This window comes from Triticum urartu, chromosome 7 (assembly GCF_003073215.2).
Source record: "Triticum urartu cultivar G1812 chromosome 7, Tu2.1, whole genome shotgun sequence".
In the NCBI taxonomy this organism is placed as follows: Eukaryota; Viridiplantae; Streptophyta; class Magnoliopsida; order Poales; family Poaceae; genus Triticum; species Triticum urartu.
The window spans coordinates 66217297-66237688 of record NC_053028.1 but is presented as its reverse complement, the minus strand read 5'-3'; the positions used below and the strand labels follow the sequence as shown (position 1 = coordinate 66237688).

The window sequence follows — 20392 nt, the reverse complement described above, 5'->3', positions numbered from 1 at the left end:
GGTATCTCCGAAAGTGTCTGTTGGGTTGGCACGAATCGAGACTGGGATTTGTCACTCCGTGTGACGGAGAGGTATCTCTGGGCCCACTCGGTAGGACATCATCATAATGTGCACAATGTGATCAAGGAGTTGATCACGGGATGATGTGTTACGGAATGAGTAAAGAAACTTGCCGGTAACGAGATTGAACAAGGTATCGGGATACCGACGATCGAATCTCGGGCAAGTATCATACCAATAGTAGACAAAGGGAATGCATACGGGATTGATTAACTCTTGACATCGTGGTTCATCCGATGAGATCATCGTGGAACATGTGGGAGCCAACATGGGTATCCAGATCTCCCGCTGTTGGTTATTGACCGGAGAACGTCTCGGTCATGTCTGCATGTCTCCCGAACCCGTAGGGTCTACACACTTAAGGTTCGATGACGCTAGGGTTATAAAGGAAGCTTGTATGTGGTTACCGAATGTTGTTCGGAGTCCCGGATGAGATCCCGGACGTCACGAGGAGTTCCGGAATGGTCCGGAGGTAAAGATTTATATATGGGAAGTCCTGTTTTGGTCACCGGACAAGTTTCGGGGTCACCGGTATTGTACCAGGACCACCGGAAGGGTCCCGGGGGTCCACCGGGTGGGGCCACCTGCCCCGGGGGGCCACATGGGCTGTAGGGGTGTGCACCTTGGCCTATATGGGCCAAGGGCACCAGCCCCAAGAGGCCCATGCGCCAAGGCATAAGGAAAGGAAGAGTCCTAAAAGGGGAAGGCACCTCCGAGGTGCCTTGGGGAGGAGGGACTCCTCCTAGCCGCACCCTTCCTTGGAGGAAGGGCCAAGGCTGCGCCTCCCCCCCTCTCCCTTGCCCCTATATATATGTGGGGGGTGGGAGGGCAGCCATACCAATGTTCTAGTGCAGCCCTCCCCTTCTCCCAAGTCCTTCTCCTCTCCCGTGGTGCTTGGCGAAGCCCTGCAGGATTGCCACACTCCTCCACCACCACCACGCCGTTGTGCTGCTGCTGCTGGATGGAGTCTTCCTCAACCTCTCCCTCTCTCCTTGCTGGATCAAGGCGTGGGAGACGTCACCGGGCTGTACGTGTGTTGAACGCGGAGGTGCCGTCCGTTCGGCACTTGGTCATCGGTGATTTGGATCACGACGAGTACGACTCCATCAACTCCGTTCACTTGAACGCTTCCGCTTAGCGATCTATAAGGGTATGTAGATACACTCTCCTTCCCCTCGTTGCTGGTTTCTCCATAGATAGATGTTGGTGACACGTAGGAAAATTTTGAATTTCTGCTACGTTCCCCAACAGTGGTATCAGAGCTAGGTCTATTGCGTAGATTTTATGCACGAGTAGAACACAAAGTAGTTGTGGACGTTGATTTTGTTCAATATGCTTGCCGTTACTAGTCTTATCTTGATTCGGCGGCATTGTGGGATGAAGCGGCCCGGACCAACCTTACACGTACGCTTACGTGAGACCGGTTCCACCGACAAACATGCACTAGTTGCATAAGGTGGCTGGCGGGTGTCTGTCTCTCCCACTTTAGTCGGATCGGATTCGATGAAAAGGGTCCTTATGAAGGGTAAATAGCAATTGGCATATCACGTTGTGGTCTTTGCGTAGGTGAGAAACGTTCTTGCTAGAAACCCATAGCAGCCACGTAAAACATGCAAACAACAATTAGAGGACGTCTAACTTGTTTTTGCAGGGTATGCTATGTGATGTGATATGGCCAAAAGGATGTGATGAATGATATATGTGATGTATGAGATTGATCATGTTCTTGTAATAGGAATCACGACTTGCATGTCGATGAGTATGACAACCGGCAGGAGCCATAGGAGTTGTCTTAATTTATTTATGACCTGCGTGTCAACATAAATGTCATGTAATTACTTTACTTTATTGCTAACCGTTAGCTGTAGTAGTAGAAGTAATAGTTGGCGAGGCAACTTCATGAAGACACGATGATGGAGATCATGATGATGGAGATCATGGTGTCATGCCGGTGACGATGATGATCATGGAGCCCCGAAGATGGAGATCAAAATGAGCAATATGATATTGGCCATATCATGTCACCATTTGATTGCATGTGATGTTTATCATGTTTATACATCTTATTTGCTTAGAACGACGGTAGTAAATAAGATGATCCCTCATTAAAATTTCAAGAAAGTGTTCCCCCTAACTGTGCACCGTTGCGACAGTTCGTTCGTTTCTAAGCACCACGTGATGATCGGGTGTGATAGATTCCAACGTTCACATACAACGGCTGTAAGACAGATTTACACATGCAAACACTTAGGTTAACTTGACGAGCCTAGCATGTGTATAGACATGGCCTCGGAACACAGAAGACCGAAAGGTCGAGCATGAGTCATATAGAAGATACGATCAACATGAAGATGTTCACCGATGTTGACTAGTCCGTCTCACGTGATGATCGGACACGGCCTAGTTGACTCGGATCATGTAATCGCTTAGATGACTAGAGGGATGTCTATCTGAGTGGGAGTTCATAAGATGAACTTAATTATCCTGAACATAGTCAAAAGGTCTTCGCAAATTATGTCGTAGCTCGCGCTTCAGTTCTACTATTTAGATATGTTCCTAGAGAAAATTTAGTTGAAAGTTGATAGTAGCAATTATGCGGACTAGGTCCGTAAACTGAGGATTGTCCTCATTGCTTCATAGAAGGCTTATGTCCTTAATGCACCGCTCAGTGTGCTGAACCTCGAACGTCGTCTGTGGATGTTGCGAACATCTGACATACGCGTTTTGATAACTACATGATAGTTCAGTTAAACGGTTTAGAGTTGAGGCACCGAAGACGGTTTTGAAACGTCGCGAAACATATGAGATGTTTCGAGGGCTGAAATTGGGATTTCAGGCTCGTGCCCACGTCAAGAGGTATAAGACCTCCGACGATTTTTCTTGGCCTGCAAACTAAGGGAGAAAAGCTCAATCGTTGAGCTTGTGCTCAGATTGTCTAAGTACAACAATCATTTGAATCGAGTGGGAGTTGATCTTCCAGATGAGATAGTGATGTTTCTCCGAAGTCATTACCACCAAGCTGCTAGAGCTTCGTGATGAACTATGATATATCAGGGACATATATGATGATCCTTGAGATATTCGCGATGTTTGACACCACAAAAGTAGAAATCAAGAAGGAGCATCAATTGTTGATGGTTGGCGAAACCACTAGTTTCAAGAAGGGCAAGGGCAAGAAGGATACTTCATGAAACGGCAATTCGGCTGCTGCTCTAGTGAAGAAACCCAAGGTTGAATCCAAACCCGAGACTAAGTGCTTCTGTAATAAGGGAAACAGCCACTGGAGCGGGATTACCCTAGATACTTGGTAGATTAGAAGGCTGGCAAGGTTGATAGAAGTATATTGGATATACATTGTGTTGATGTGTACTTTACTAGTACTCCTAGTAGCACCAGGGTATTAGATACCGGTTCGGTTGCTAAGTGTTAGTAACTCGAAGCAAAAGCTACGGAATAAACGGAGACTAGCTAAAGGTGAGCTGACGATATGTGTTGGAAGTGTTTCCAATGTTGATATGATCAAGCATCGCACGCTCCCTCTACCATCGAGATTGGTGTTAAACCTGAATAATTGTTATTTGGTGTTTGCGTTAAGCATAGACATGATTGGATTACGTCTATCGCAATACGGTTATTCATTTAAGGAGAATAATGGTTACTCTGTTTATTTGAATAATACCTTCAATGGTCTTGCACCTAAGATGAATGGTTTATTGAATCTCGATCATAGTGATACACATGTTCATGCCAAAAGATATAAGATAATGATAGTACCACCTACTTGTGGCACTGCCACGTAAGTCATATTGGTATAAAACGCATGAAGAAGCTCCATGTTGATGGATCTTTGGGCTCACTCGTTTTGAAGAGTTTGAGACATGCGAACCATGTCTATTGGTGTATATGCATGAAGAAACTCCATGCAAATGGACCGTTTGAACTCACTTGATTTTTGAATCACTTGAGACATGCAAATCATACCACATGGGCAAGATGACTGAAAGCCTCGGTTTCAGTAAAATGGAACTAGAAAGCAACTTGTTGGAAGTAACACATTTTGATGTGTGCAGTCCAATGAGTGCTGAGGATTGTAGTGGATATCGTTATGTTCTTACTTCACAGATGATTTGAGTAGATGTTGAGTATATTTACTTGATGAATCACGAGTCTGAATTATTGAAAGGTTCAAGTAATTTCAGGGTGAAGTTGAAAGATCATCGTAACAAGAGGATAAAATATCTATGATATGATCATAGAGATGAATATCTGAATTACGAGTTTGGCACAGAATTAAGACATTGTGGAAATTGTTTCACAACTAATACAGTCTGGAACACCATAGTGTGATGGTGTGTCCGAACATCATAACTGCACCCTATTGGATATGTTGCATACCATGATGTCGCTTATCGAATTACCACAATAGTTTATGGGTTAGGCATTAGAGACAACCACATTCACTTTAAATAGGGCACCACGTAATTCCGATGAGATGACACCGTATGAACTATGGTTTAGAGAAACCTAAGCTGTCATTTCTTAAAACATTTGGGGCTGCAACGCTTATGTGAAAAAGTTTCAGGCTGATAAGCTCGAACCCAAACCGGATAAATGCATCTTCATAGGACACCCAAAACAGTTAGGTATACCTCCTGTCTCAGATTCGAAAGCAATAAGGGATTGTTTCTAGAATCGGGTCCTTTCTCGAGGAAAAGTTTCTCTCGAAAGAATTGAGTGGGAGGATGGTGGAGACTTGATGAGGTTATTGAACCGTCACTTCAACTAGTGTATAGCAGGGCACAAAGAGTTGTTCCTGTGGCACCTACACCAATTGAAGTGGAAGCTTATGATATTGATCATGAAACTTCGATCAAGTCACTACCAAACCTTGTGGGATGACAAGGATGCGTACTACTTCAGAGTGGTACGTAATCCTGTCTTGGAAGTCATGTTGCTAGACAACGATGAACCTACGAGCTATGGAGAAGCGATGGTGGGCCCGGATTCCGATATATGGCTCGAGGCCATATAATCCGAGAGAAGGATCCATGTATGAAAACAAAGTGTAGACTTTGGAAGAACTACTTGATGGTCGTAAGGCTGTTAGGTACATATGGATTTTAAAAGGAAGACGGACAATGATCGTAAATGTCACCATTAAGAAAGCTCGACTTGTCGTTAAGATGTTTTCCGACAAGTTCAAGGAGTTGACTACGATGAGACTTTCTCACTCGTAGCGATGCTAAGAGTCTGTTGGATTTATGTTAGCGATTACTGCATTATTTATGAAATCTTGCAGATAGGATGTCAAAACATTGTTTCCTCGACGTTTTTCTTGAGGAAAGGTTGTATGTGATACAACCGGAAGGTTTTGTCAATCCTGAAAGATGCTAATAAGTATGCAAAGCTCTAGCAATCCTTCTGAGGACTGGAGTAAGCATCTCGGAGTTGGAATGTATGCTTTGATGAGATGATCAAAGATTTTGGGTGTATACAAAGTTTATGAGAAACTTGTATTTCCAAAGAAGTGAGTGGGAGCACTATAGAATTTCTGATGGGTATATGTTGTTGACATATTGTTGATCAGAAATGACGTAGAATTTCTGGAAAGCATATAGGGTTATTTGGAAAGTGTTTTTCAATGGAAAACCTGGATTAAGCTACTTGAACATTGAGCATCAAGATCTATAAGGATAGATCAAAACGCTTAATGGTACTTTCAAATGAGCACATACCTTGACATGATCTTGAAGGTGTTCAAGATGGATCAGTCAAAGAAGGAGTTCTTGCCTGAGTTGTAAGGTATGAAGTTAAGACTTAAAGCTCGACCACGGCAGAATAGAGAGAAAGGATGAAGGTCGTCTCCTATGCTTAAGACATAGGCTCTACAGTGTGCTATGCTGTGTACCGCACCTGAAGTGTGCCTTGCCATGAGTCAGTCAAGGGGTACAAGAGTGATCCAAGAATGGATCACAGGACAGCGGTCAAAGTTGTCCTTAGTAACTAGTGGACTAAGGAATTTTCTCGATTATGGAGGTGGTAAAAGAGTTCGTCATAAAGGGTTACGTCGATGCAAGCTTAACACCTATCCGGATAGCTCTGAGTAGAGATACCGGATACGTATAATGGAGCAGCAATTTAGAAATAGCTCCAAGTAGAACAGTTATTTGGAATAGCTCCAAATAGAACGTGGTAGCTGCATCTAGGAGATGACATAGAGATTTGTAAAGCACACACGGATCTGAAAGGTTCAAAACCGTTGACTATAACCTCTCTCACAAGCATAACATGATCAAACCCAGAACTCTTTGGGTGTTAGTCACATGGGGATGTGACCTTGAGTGTTAATCACATATCGATGTGAACTGGATTATTGACTCTAGTGCAAGTGGGAGACTGTTGGAAATATGCCCTAGAGGCAATAATAAATTGATTATTATTATATTTCCTTGTTCATGATAATCGTTTATTATCCATGCTAGAATTGTATTGATAGGAAACTCAGATACATGTGTGGATACATAGACAACACCATGTCCCTAGTAAGCCTCTAGTTGACTAGCTCGTTGATCAATAGATGGTTACGGTTTCCTGACCATGGACATTGGATGTCGTTGATAACGGGATCACATCATTAGGAGAATGATGTGATGGACAAGACCAATCCTAAGCATAGCACAAGATCGTGTAGTTCGTATGCTAAAGCTTTTCTAATGTCAAGTATCATTTCCTTAGACCATGAGATTGTGCAACTCCCGGATACCGTAGGAATGCTTTGGGTGTACCAAACGTCACAACGTAACTGGGTGTCTATAAAGGTGCCTTGCGGGTATCTCTGAAAGTGTCTGTTGGGTTGGCATGAATCGAGACTGGGATTTGTTCACTCCGTGTAACGGAGAGGTATCTCTGGGCCCACTCGGTAGGACATCATCATAATGTGCACAATGTGACCAAGGAGTTGATCATGGGATGATGTGTTACGGAACGAGTAAAGAGACTTGCCGGTAACGAGATTGAACAAGGTATCGGGATACCGACGATCGAATCTCGGGCAAGTATCGTACCGATAGACAAAGGGAATTGTATACGGGATTGATTAAGTCCTTGACATCGTGGTTCATCCGATGAGATCATCGTGGAACATGTGGGAGCCAACATGGGTATCCAGATCCCGCTGTTGGTTATTGGCCGGAGAGTCATCTCGGTCATGTCTGCATGTCTCCCGAACCCGTAGGGTCTACACACTTAAGGTTCGGTGACGCTAGAGTTATAGAGATATTAGTATGCGGTAACCCGAAAGTTGTTCGGAGTCCCGGATGAGATCCCAGACGTCACGAGGAGTTCCGGAATGGTCCGGAGGTAAAGAATTATATATAGGAAGTGCTATTTCGGCAATCGGGACAAGTTTCGGGGTCAACGGTATTGTACCGGGACCACCGGAAGGGTCCCGGGGGTCCACCGGGTGGGGCCACCTGCCCCGGGGGGCACATGGGCTGTAGGGGGTGCGCCTTGGCCTATATGGGCCAAGGGCACCAGCCCCAAGAGGCCCATGCGCCAAGAGAAGAGGGAAAGGAAGAGTCCTAAAGGGGGAAGGCACCTCCGAGGTGCCTTGGGGAGGAGGGACTCCTCCCTTGGCCGCACCCTTCCTTGGAGGAAGGGCCAAGGCTGCGCCCCCCCTCTCCCTTGGCCCTATATATAGTGGGGGGAAGGGAGGGCAGACCACATAAGCCCTGGCGCCTCCCTCTCCCTCCCATGACACATCTCCCTCCTCCCGCAGTGACGAAGCCCTGTTGGAATCCCGCTACTTCCACCACCACGCCGTCGTGCTGTTGGATCTCCATCAACCTCTCCTTCCCCCTTGCTGGATCAAGAAGGAGGAGACGTCGCTGCTCCGTACGTGTGTTGAACGCGGAGGTGCCGTCCGTTCGGCGCTAGGATCATCGGTGATTTGGATCACGACGAGTACGACTCCATCAACCCCGTTCTCTTGAACGCTTCCGCGCGCGATCTACAAGGGTATGTAGATCCACTCCTCCCTCGTTGCTAGATGACTCCATAGATTGATCTTGGTGATGCGTAGAAAATTTTGAATTTCTGCTACGTTCCCCAACACATTGAACCCTGTGTAACGGAGGGGAGCAGGGGTCCTGGCACACTCTATATAAGCCACCCCCCTCCTTTGGGACAAGGGTTCGCACTTTCTGTAATTCACACACATATATTCAGTCGACCGTCTCCGGGCTCCGAGATGTAGGGTTGTTACTTCCTTCGAGAAGGGCCTGAACTCGTTAAATTCGCGTGTACAACTCCTCCATAGCTAGGATCTTGCCTTGCCTCTACATTCCTACCCCTATTCTACTGTCAGTCTTAGAACCACGACAGGCGGCGAGGGTTGCTGTTGGATGAAGGGAGGCCAATGTGCTGCCGGCCAACGGGGGGAGGGGGGGAGGAGAAGGCGAGCGCGCGCGCGTCCGTCTCGTGTCCACGCCGACGTAAATCTGGCTCAAAAATGGACAAGGAATGGATCGCCCGCGAACAAAAAATAAACGCGCGTCCGTTTGAATCAGCGCGTTGGGTCGACTTTTGTGTCCGCACCAATTTAAACGAACGCCAGCAGACGAAATGGATCGCCCCGTTAGAGTTGCTCTTACCGAAGTCCCGGACCTCCGTGGACGGGAGGTAAACCCGTGCATGACGGGCGACATCGGCGACCACGCCGGCGACGCCGTCGTATAGGAGCCGGCCGGTGGCGTGAAGGCGCCCACTCCCATTCCCAGATGCCATCCCCCGGTTCGGGGCGTGTGGAGGTGGAGCTGACGGGTACGGATAAGCATGCAGCAGAGACGTACGTGCCCCGCGGCACGCAACGCGTGTGTCCACGTCAGGGGCACGCGCGTGCGTGCGGTGCTTATCACAGTCCACTCTGTCTGCCAGGTTCGGCGCTCCTTCCTCCGCCAAAGATGGATGAACCGAACCTGACCCAGCCGCTCGTCACGCGAGCGAAATGCTCAGCGGCTAACCAGTGGTACGCCTACACAGTATAATGAAGTGAACCGGCACCCTTTTTACCTTCCCGCCAGGCCACCAGAAAACGTCAGTGCAGCTTCTCTAATCATGGCTAAAAAAGAAAAGAAGCTTAATCATGGCTGCCGGATCTCGCTGCCGGTGGGCAGGGCGTCGTGCATGGCATGGTACAATAATAAGAGAACCAATTTGGCAATTTCTTAACACGACGCGCGTGAATTAGGTCCACCAAACGCCGGCGTCGCCTTCGGACAGTCCACGGGCACCTGACGGATCTGCTTACTTACTACTCGTACTACCAAGCGCTTGGACTGACTGAGACCTTGCTTCGACACGAAAGAACGGTTGTTGCGGCCGGCCGGGTCGGGTCGGGTCAGCCATAATAAGGTCGTGGATGCAGCCACCCGGGATCGGGATCGGGGTCGGTGATCGCCACGGCGCTTTGGCATGGGATGGGAATGAGATCTGCTTTTTTGCCTCATGTGGGTGGATGGATCTCGGACTGCTTCGCGCACTTCCGCCTGGTGCTACGTGGTTCCTCGATTCGTTTACCCTCCGGCTTCGGCCTGCAGTGCACCGCCAAATTTGGAACCATGCACACGCATGTTTGTTCTGTCCCCTCGTGGGTCTTTCTTTCTCCACGATTTAGTCGACTGGTTTTTTGAATTTGGGGGTAGTCGACTGGTTTTAAGAAGAAAGAAGGAAGCGCCGGAAAGGAAGAAGAAGACGGCGAGGCCGCCGGCGCCGGGGAAGAACACCCCACTATCTATCTTCGGATGGCGGGTGCAGGTTCGTCGGAGAAGCACTTCACTATCTATCTTAGGGTGGCGGGTGGGGTGCTGCTTCTCCATAGTTTTTTGGGTGGTCGCCGGGCTTAGAGGGGATGGCCGGGGTGGCGACAAGACCGGCGGTGGAGGCGGTGCAGCGATGCGGTCACCGACCGCGGGTGGCGGAAGCAGGCGGCTAGGCCGGCGGCGGTGGGGTGGAAGCATGCGGAGAAAGAAGAAAGCCGGAGGTAGAAGAAGTTGATCCAGCCCTTGATTTTCGATCCAACGGCTGAAAAAAATCAAATGGCCCTAATTTTTTTCGAGCGACTGGCATAATGTCGGCCCCTTCTTTCTAAATCCATGCTATAGTGTTCGGCTTGCCGGACCGAAATTCACACCAACATGCCTACACCGCAGCTATGTGACTTCTTTTTTGCGGGAATTATGAATTATGATCGCAGAAAGTACGAGAAAAGACCTCTATTATCTGCTTTCTTGGAAACATTTAATTTCTTTATACCACCATATGAAATCACTAAAGTCCACTAAACTTACATGAAAAAGGGTTGTGGCTCATATTTAGATACGATAGATGAGTCAACGGGTTAGTGGCTAGTCTTTTTTTAAGAGAGAATTGTCATTGAATTTTATTTTAGGAAATTGTCGTTGAACTTTTTGATTGTTGTTTTGACCCCCCAAACTTATTTAGACCCAAATATAACACACGTCGGTTTTTCTGAGTGGAGGTGTATGTGATAGCCTGGCTTAATAGGGATGATAGACTACTCATATCAATAATGAATTCCTTCTTCTCTGGAAGCCCATTCGGACAGAACTCCAAAGTTAAGCGTGCTTGGCTTGGAGTAATTTCAGGATGGGTGACCGACCGAAAAATTGCTCCCAGGTGGGCACGAGTGAGGACAAAGTGCGCAGAAAAGACTAGTATTGATGTGTGGGGCCAGCCTAAATCCCGCCAGGAGTAACGATCACCGACGGGTGTGTCCAAGGCCTTACAAAGGACCCATTAAGGCTCAATCCATTTTATAACGCTCCTTCTTTCTTCGTCTCCCACTTGCCCCCTCCTTCTGTTTTAGTAAAGGACGATAAAGCTTTGATCTTAACAATATATTATTAATGATGTCAAATCAATCAGTTGGAAAAAGAGAAAAATATAGGAGGCCATCCACATAGTATATCCAAGTCATATCTACCACCATGCCAACGGGCGATATATCAACACACAAAACAACACTTTTTAAGAATGAACCGCTGCTTGCACATGGATGTTGGCTAACAAAGGGACTTGCATGTCGCAAGAAGATGAGTCATTTGTCGCCTTGATTTTAAACTTTGTAATGGAATGTATCACAAATCCACATGAGCATATATCAGTCAACATTGGGCCTTGTAATGGAAACCAGAGCGAAGTACAACACATGTAAAGAACCATACGGTTATGTGCACAGGAATGTGGATCATTCCATTGCAACTAGAAGCTTAGTTATTATCACTTTAAAGATAAAAATATACGGGTCATGTGTTTTGGATGGGGGCTGCCATAGTTGACCAAACAATCTTGGTGAACATGAAAGGCACATTTGCTACGAAGCACAACCACCATGAAGGATGTAGTATACACACATGTCTTTGGGCATGCATGAGGAAACCATTATGCCACAGCTAATTAATTATACTTCATGCACCAATCAGTATATTTCTAGAAAATTTGTAAGTAAGATTATGCACATACCATGCATATTGTCAATTATGAAAAGATCTATGTCATCTTATTCGGTAGATGCACCCGTCACTCATTGAAGGGTATTTGATCGCCAAATCACGCGAGATTGCTCCACCCAACTAACCTGCTACCCACAATTGCCACCGTAGCTTATTTGTTCCTCTCACTATTTAATTCTTTACATGATGTTTTTTGCACGCCTTGGAGAGCGTCATGGTCGACCTATAGTAAACGCTAGCCATGCCCGTCTGTTCCTTTTCAACTGCTTTTCCTATGCTCTTCAATGGGAGGAGGCTGGAGAACACGTTCCCATAGCCTCACAGTGGCGCTCGAGTCAGTGCTCAACAGCAGGGCTCTGACGTCAGGTTTTGTGTTTGCCGAGCCCAACATCCTCTGCCAAACTCTAGTAAATATCTGAGTGAGTAGGTTATGGATCGCGGGTTTTTCCATGTATCAGGATTGAATTCAGTTGTGTCCGAGGCCGCTGAAGTCAGTGCCCGGAGATCGTGACATTTAGATCCGATGGCTGCGGAGGCGGCCGATCGGGTGAAATTTTAAGGCCAGATTGTTGGCCAAGAGCAACAAATTGATGAGGTTTTACCCAATTTGACGCCGACAGCAGAAAGGCATGTGTGCGAACGAGTGGAAGGATGATGCCGCCGGTGTACGCCTTGGTAGATAAATAAAAGCAACGCCGTTGAAAAACGATGTCGGAGCAAAGCGCGCGCCCACCACTCGATATAACGGGAAAAAACCCTTCCATTTTACGACGTCTCGGCTGCAGCAGCAACAAACCCAACCGGGCGCGCGCGCTCCAGCGGCCGGCCGGACCAGACCCGACCCGCGTCGCGCCACCCGCCAAATCCACCGTCGCTCCGGCAGGCAGGCAGCGGGTCAGGTCAGGTCAGGTGAGCAGGCCAGCCGCAGCCACCACCGTGCCCTCCCTCAGTCCCTCTCCCCTCCCATTCCCCTACCACCGCCCACTTCCCTGCCTCTGCCACCGCGCCGCGCCGTCCCAGATCCCTACCGCGGCCCTGCCCCGCCGCGGCATTGGCATTCGGCGCCCCGCTCCGTCCGCCCAGCCCAGCCCCGCGCGCGATGCCGGCGGGCTCCTCCTTGTTATTGTTGTTGTTGTTGTTGTAGGAGGAGGAGGAGGGGATCTCTCTCTCTCTGTTCGTGGTTGAGGAGGAGGGGGAGGAGGAGGCATGCCGGAGGCGGACACGCTGGCCGCGGTGACCGCGGCGGAGGTGGTGTCCCCGCGATCCGGCTACTTCCGGCAGCGGAGCATAAACGCCCCGGATCCGGACCGCAAGGCGTTCGACGTCGAGAACCCGCCGGGAGCCTCCGTGGGCGCCGCCGGAGCCGGGGCAGGAGGCCTGGGGCTCCGGCCCAGCGAGTCCGTCGCCAAGCTGGAGTCGCTGGAGCGGGCGGAGCGCGCCGCCCTGGCGCCCGCGGTCGTGCTCAAGACGGGGTTCTACATCCTCGTCTGGTACACCTTCAGCACCTGCCTCACCCTGTGAGTGCTCTGCTTGCCCCCTTCTTCTCTGTTCCTCCTCCTCCTCCCGCCTCTGGATCTCTAGCTCCTCCTGTGGGAAAATTCATTGGAGGTTTTGATCTGGTTGCCTCCTTTGTTCTTGTTGGGTAGATACAATAAGACGCTGCTGGGGGACAAGCTGGGCAAGTTCCCGGCGCCGCTGCTGATGAACACTGTGCACTTCGCGCTGCAGGCCGCGCTCTCCAAGATCATCCTGCTCTTCCAGGCCAAGGGGATCGACAGCGCCGTCGAGATGAGCTGGAAGGATTACTTCATGAGAGGTGCCCACCCTCCTGCTCCACGATTCATCTCTCGGTACACTGCAAATTCTGGTTGTTCATGCTTCTGGCCTTGCCTCTCTGCAGTCGTCCCAACCGCTCTGGGAACCGCGCTCGACATAAACCTGAGCAACGCGTCTCTGGTCTTCATCACGGTCACGTTCGCCACTATGGTCTGTCGTCTGCAAAAGTGATTTACTCCACTTACAGTTTCGATTGCATTGCATTCTGAATCGAGTTCAGCTAACTTGATTTCTGAATTCTGACACCTTTGCAGTGTAAATCGGCGTCGCCAATATTCCTTTTGCTATTCGCTTTTGCATTTCGGTGAGTGTTGTAAACTTGTAACTGGATAACTGCTGTACCATGGCTTTCTCGTGCTGCGGTTTTAGCTGGGATGCTCATTCTGGCTCCATTTATTATTGTTTGTTCAGTTTGACAGCTAGTTGTGGAGTTGATTTATCCATATTAGCAGAGCAGGGCATGCATTTTTACTAATTCACATCAACTAGCAACATAACTTTACTCTATGTTATTATTCCTACTTTTGAAGATGATAATTTGAAGAACCCAATGCTGCAACTGATCTGTTTTATCGGTGGGTTAAGCCAGTACAACGCTATTGCTAGTTTGTTCATGCACGACCAACTCTGTGTTGATCGAATCAGTCCTGGATCGAATGTAAAGCATTTAAAAAGCCAGTGTCTTTAGAGAGTAGACATATTACTAATTTGGACGGTGAATAATCATGCCCACACCACTTGATTCTATAACATCCATTTATTTTTCTTATGCAATTGCAACCCAGAGCCTAGAGGGCTAACATCTACAAACTGAGTTTGATTTTATATGGCTCTAAAAGGTGCCTTCTGGTTTACCAGGTTGGAGAGCCCCAGCATCAAGCTTCTAGGAATCATAGTTGTCATTTCCATTGGGGTTCTGTTGACAGGTATGTAGTCTCAGCTTGTTAAATGGATAGAGGTTTATTATGCTAGCTGCTGAGTAAATAGTTTCTTCAGTATCAGCCAGCTTACTACTAAGATTGCATTATTTGTATTTTTGTGGTTTTTGATCTCTGTAATTTTTCCAGTTTGGTTTATAGCCACATCATGTATGGTAGGGTTTCCATTATTTTCCAGTGGCCAAGTACACTACTTTCAAGTCTTTTGAAATTCACCTAACTGTGTAATATCCCAACAAATAAAAAACAACACACTACTCATAAACATAGTTGATAAGCCAGTACATGTTTCCAATACTAGCAATTGAATGGAGAACTGGGATGTTCTGGAAATTAGTCTCACCACTGGCGATCATTTTATTTTATCTTAACATTTGGTCAACCAAGTTATTCTGGGGTATTATACATATCAGAGCGCTTAGCACAGTTATTTTAGCGACTTGACTGTCTCGCCAGGTGGAAAGTATTGTTTCTTCTAGGCAGTTTCAATCCAGTACTGAGCTGAAGCTGCTGCAGAAAGGATCTGGGGTAGTATTTTTTCGAGCAACCATCTGTGGTTGTATATATTAATTCCAGTTTTGTAGTTGAATGCTTTTCTTGTCTAAGTCACCTCAATTGTTGTCCTCCAGTTTGTAGTCCTTTTTGAATGCTTCAAGAATGCATCTTGGACTTGCCTTTTGTGATTTAACAATATTATTTTCATCAGTTGCCAGGGAAACTGCGTTTGACTTCTGGGGCTTCATATTTGTGACGCTTGCTGCTGTTATGTCAGGATTCCGCTGGTCCATGACTCAGATTCTATTGCAAGTACGTGTAATGGCTAATGTTATTCAAATGCCTTGAGAATTATCACCAAACTCCCATCTTTCCTGTTTTCCCTTTTTCTTATACACTTCCTGTGGCTAACGGTTTGTTTTATTTATGTGCATGTGGATATTGATATTTCAAGAAAGATAGTTATGGTATGTTGCTTCACATGCGCACTTCCATGCCTCTTTTTTTTTTCCTTCAGTACTTCTAATGCCCAATAGTTTGAATGCATCTTTTATGCATATCATTAAGGCATTTGCTCTGGGTTTAGCTCATTTTCTCCAGCTAATATGCTTGGTTCTTGCAATTTTATTTTATCTCCTGAATGAGAAGATAGACTTGAAAAAGTTGGGGCCTTGAAGGTGTTGAATGAGAGCTCGATCCTCTCTTTTCTAGAGCCGTTGCACATTTCTGATCATGGAGATAATCAAATGGTCCAGCAGTTAAAGAACTTGATATAATTGAAACTTAAATTTGGTATAGAATCTGAAGTGTGGGCTTTATGATTTTGATCTTAAGTTCTGACGTATCAGGAACTGGGCTCCTATTTCATAGGTATTAGTTATAGTTTCTGCTTGATCCATCCCGTTTTCCCTAGTAGCTCTAGCTCCAGATTTTCATCTAGAGGCCAGAGCGTGGATAAATACGGGGCAAATATTATTTAGTAAACTTAGCAATCCTGATTTGGCTACTAGGAGTTCATGAGCTCAATAACCCATCTTCCTTTGGCAGGCCTGAAAGATCCAATCACCCTGATGAGTCATGTTACTCCGGTGATGGCCATAGCCACCATGGTACTATCTCTCCTGTTGGATCCTTGGAGTGATTTTCGAAAGAACACGTATTTCGATAACCCATGGCACGTCATGCGCAGTTTCTTACTTATGCTAATCGGAGGGAGCTTGGCTTTTTTCATGGTAACGATTGTTTATTTGATTACAAAACGAACTTGTCAGAAATATCATAGATGATTGACTGTCATGATATATTATATCAACTGCAGGTTTTAACGGAGTATATACTTGTTTCAGCAACAAGTGCTATAACTGTGACGATAGCTGGGGTAGTAAAGGAAGCTGTAACCATCTTGGTAATATTTGAAATCTATTCTTTCCTAAAAGAGCAATTGTTTTATATTTACTTGCCTGTCATCTGTGTCGGAATGTAAATCCGCAAACACCTACCAAAGTAGTATCTTTCTATATTAGCTGATATTTATCCGAACACTATTATTAACATGAATGCCACCTCGTTTAAAATAAAATCAGGATGAGGTAAGTGATTAGGCAATTGATAACTCATGAACAGGAAGAACTAAATTCTGAACCACAAAATGGAACTGATCTGTTGTTTGTTCAGAAGTTAAGATTAAGAAGTATCAAAGGAAGAAATTCCCGTCAGTAGCTAATTCATTTTTGGCATACACTAATAGAGGCGAGCTATCAGTAGTCATATGCAAAAGTCCAACAGCATTTCTTGTGTATGCTTCTCTGCTAGAGTGTTGGTTCTAGCATGAAGATGGATACTGCACTTGATATCATAGCCCAAAAGGGAATGTTGTTCTTAGATTCCATATGATCCAGAACCAAAATCTTGTAGTAATTGATGTCTCTTATGAAGGAAATTTTACCTCGTTGTTTCAGGTTGCAGTATTTTATTTCCATGATGAATTTACTTGGTTGAAAGGGGTTGGTCTTACCACTACTATGGTTGGTGTTAGTTTATTCAACTGGTACAAGTAAGTGACTCTTGATATTAAAGACTTTGTTACAAGCTTACATATTCTTCTTGGGAATGCAACTGAGCTGAGGCAAGCTGAACCATTGCCATTTGGTCAATGTTACAATACCTATTTATCTCAGAAGTAAATAAGTATTGTTAGATGTCTCTTATGATGTTTGTTTAGGATTAATCATGTTATCATTCAGAACAGCTTAGCTCGGAGACATGAATACTGAAATAATTCGGACTCAAAGTTCATTTGTTTTGACTTGTTGAATAGTATTGGTCCCACATTTTTGTTCTGCCTGCCTAGACCATCATCTTCTACAGTGCTGCCTAACAGTTTATTTAACGAATCATACTGTGCTCCACAAATTGTCAGTCTTTGACTCAACATAAATACTTGTGTGCACACATGCATGGATATAGATATTTACGAAAACATTTTCCATTGTTTAGCCCATGCCAATAGTTGAGGTTCAAGTTCACATTCATCTTCAAAATGATTACTTTCTTGATATTGCGGTGGATGGACCAAGGATATGTGGCTTACTACATTGTTCATCTTTTCTTGGTTTCATAATATTTATGGCTGATGACAGGTATGAGAAATTCAAGAAGGGTCAGATAAATGAGGATGGAGTCGATTCACCTTCATTTAGTGGGGATGCCAAATACATTATTCTAGATGACCTGGAAGATGAGGATGGGTTTCTGGATGAAGATACATAATTTTGGAATGTGGCAACATTTTAACTGCCACTTGGTAAGGTTCCCTTTGCATATCTTATAAAACAAGAACTACTTGCATTATTGAGCAGACTTAGGCACACAGATGCCATCCGTGTTTATAAGCCACTGAAGTGACTAGTCCATTTTGTCTCATCAGTGTCCAAGTAACAGTAATTACGTAAACATAATGACTATTCCATAGATTCTTTTTTGTACTAGTCATCAATGCATAAACTGTTCAACCTCCTACTTTTGCAAGTCTTGAAATGATGAAACTGAAAGGTGGAAGAGGGGAAGGGGGACTTTTTTTGGTATTTAAGACCCTGTTCGGAACCTCTCAAATCTCAAAACTCCGCTCCGCGCTGTAGAGGAAATGAGGAGCTCGGTTTGAGCCACTCCCTGAAATTGTGCTGGCGTTCCTTCCGCTCCGGGAGCCGCAGTTGTGGACCAAAGAGGATCCGAACAGGTCCTAAAATGCCCATATTATGATGTAGTCTGTGCTAGTAACTAAATGATGAGTGTCAACAGCAAGAAGAAGATGAATGCCAGAGCATGAAAAATTGACCCGCTTCTGTGTTGTATGACGAAGTTTTATGAAGAATTTTTTTGATCAAATACTCGGACTTGCAGAAGAATCTGACAGTCATTTCTGTGTCAAGAATTGCTGCAGCTAGGCTTTTAATGTGACTTCAGTATAATTCCTGACATATCGCAATAATGTTTGCTAAGATTATTCAGCTCTTGCTCTTGCACTTCGCATTTTTGTGCCGTTCCCGTAACAAATGCACTGACGACTTAATCAATCTGATTTTGGCAGGATTGTTGATGCCTTTAGACCATTGATGGCTGCCTGTTGAAATAATACTCATGGAGGTTTTCTACAGAGACATACAAACACACAAGCAATCTGTGTGAGCTTAATCCATCTCACATTGAGGTTGAATGCTTGATTGACTGAATGGCCACCTGGATTGCAGTATATCATACTATGCGCTAACTTCACTGGAACACTTTGAGAGGATCGGCAGGTGGTACAAATCGGCCTGCTTGTTCATAATGGAAGTTACTTAAAACCGACTGATATTAGCTTGTTTTTCCTTTCTCTTCGTGTGAGCGCGAACATGCACATATTCATTATAAAACCTCCACATTTTTGGTGCCTAGGCATAAATCATCCGCTGTGTAGATCAAACTGTAAGAGTGACCACACATACCCCACATGTGCTGCTCCCTTGAAAGCTTAGGGACAGCCTCTGATTATTTGTAATCTGTAAAACTGTGAGTGAAAAAAGGATTGTTCTTCTCTAATGTATCTTGCACCCCTGCAGTTTGTGCTTTAACACTAGTATTCCATAGCTCTTGTTGTCTTGTTGATGGAAGTTAAAGGGGAACTGTTCCAGTCATTCGGTTTCTACAGCAGAGACAGCCACTGTTAAAATTGTATGCTCGAAACCACAACAAAACTTGTAAACCTACCAGATCGCTTGACTATTCTTCAACGAAATTTTGATGGTGCGTTTACAGAGATGAGATGAGTTGTTGTAGTTAAGCACCTTCCTATACGGTACGCAATTAACAATTGAATCAGTTCGTTTGTAACAAATGAGGACAAGTATTCGTACATTATTGAAAGGAGGACTCTGATAAATGCTACACGTGTGACATGAACACATGGCAACTTCGAACGTTTTTTATGACAAGCTCAGTGATGTGAGGATGGCAACTTTAATTGTCAAGCATGACAACTTTCTTTTCAAATGACAAGTTTCAATTTTCTTTGGGTTGGTTTTTTCTTTTTGGATGGCAACTTTAGTTGTAAAAAACGTCAGAATCGGAGTGCTTCGTGTCACACGTGTGACACTTATCATTTGGGTTGAAAGAATTGGTCAGTATATATTCACGAACCAATGTGTTGACGTGGGGGCGACGACAGCGGGAGGGGTGGATTTTTTTTTCTTGCTCACCAACAATTCTTATACAATCAGTTTCAACTAAAGAAAACAATTCTCATACAATCAAGAGGTCGAGGTAACTAAATCATTGCTACAAGTCCACAAGTAAGTACCTAGACAATTAGGAGTACGACCATATGATGCTACAAACTAGTAATAATAAAATTTCCAGTGAAGCTAGCTCGTAGTATGACACACAATGAGAATCAAGCATCCCCTCCAGGTTTATGCGGGGCTAAAGACCCGCACGCTCAGGCCATCTCCACTCGACGGGAACAATCGGGTTTGTCTGAACTTGGAGTTTGTTGACTGCGAGTCCATCTATCATGTGACTGCGAACGAATCCCACACTAGACTTGGCCTGTGATACAGCGAGGCTGAAACGAAACAACCACGGTGGAAATCTTATCTTCTCTCTCTTGCCAACGCTAGCCCATCCGGTCGTTTCTCCTCTTCTCATCCCGCAGCCGCCACTGGCTGATGCCTTCACTGTGTCTACCAACGTCGAGAGCCGACGCGCCTCTTCTTCTGTATGCCCACCTCGCTCGATCAATTTGCCGAACCCCACGGGGTCCATCTCCTGCCGTCCCTTCCCTCCATGAACGGACCTAGACTCAACACCCTCGGTGGGACGACTGATGGGGGCCTGGTTATGTCATGAATGTATCACAAAATGCATATGTATAATGTACTCCATGAATTTATTTTGTCAACACGTCTCTCTCCCTCTCTCTCTGAAAAACATTTTAGTGTTCACTGGTAAGCTAAAAATTCATTCATGTGAGGGGCCAGGGAAGCAACCGTTTTGTTT

The 20392-nt window shown here is 45.6% G+C and overlaps 1 protein-coding gene across 2 annotated transcripts; it reads left to right on the top strand.

Annotated features, from left to right (window-relative positions):
- Window positions 1–12359: 12359 nt before the first annotated feature.
- Window positions 12360–18937, top strand: LOC125520146 (probable sugar phosphate/phosphate translocator At1g06470). Of its 2 annotated transcripts, XM_048684979.1 has the most exons (12): window positions 12361–13108; window positions 13238–13407; window positions 13492–13577; window positions 13682–13731; window positions 14286–14353; window positions 15072–15172; window positions 15315–15327; window positions 15908–16092; window positions 16179–16265; window positions 16819–16913; window positions 17500–17663; window positions 18447–18937. In XM_048684979.1, the coding sequence occupies exons 1-11, from the start codon at window positions 12798–12800 to the stop codon at window positions 17627–17629; spliced, it is 1296 nt and encodes a 431-aa protein (XP_048540936.1). In that variant the 5' UTR covers window positions 12361–12797; the 3' UTR covers window positions 17630–17663; window positions 18447–18937. The 2 variants fall into 2 exon arrangements, with proteins under 2 accessions (XP_048540937.1, XP_048540936.1); XM_048684980.1 differs by lacking the exon at window positions 15908–16092 and having other exon boundaries at window positions 12360–13108; window positions 15319–15327.
- Window positions 18938–20392: the final 1455 nt, after the last annotated feature.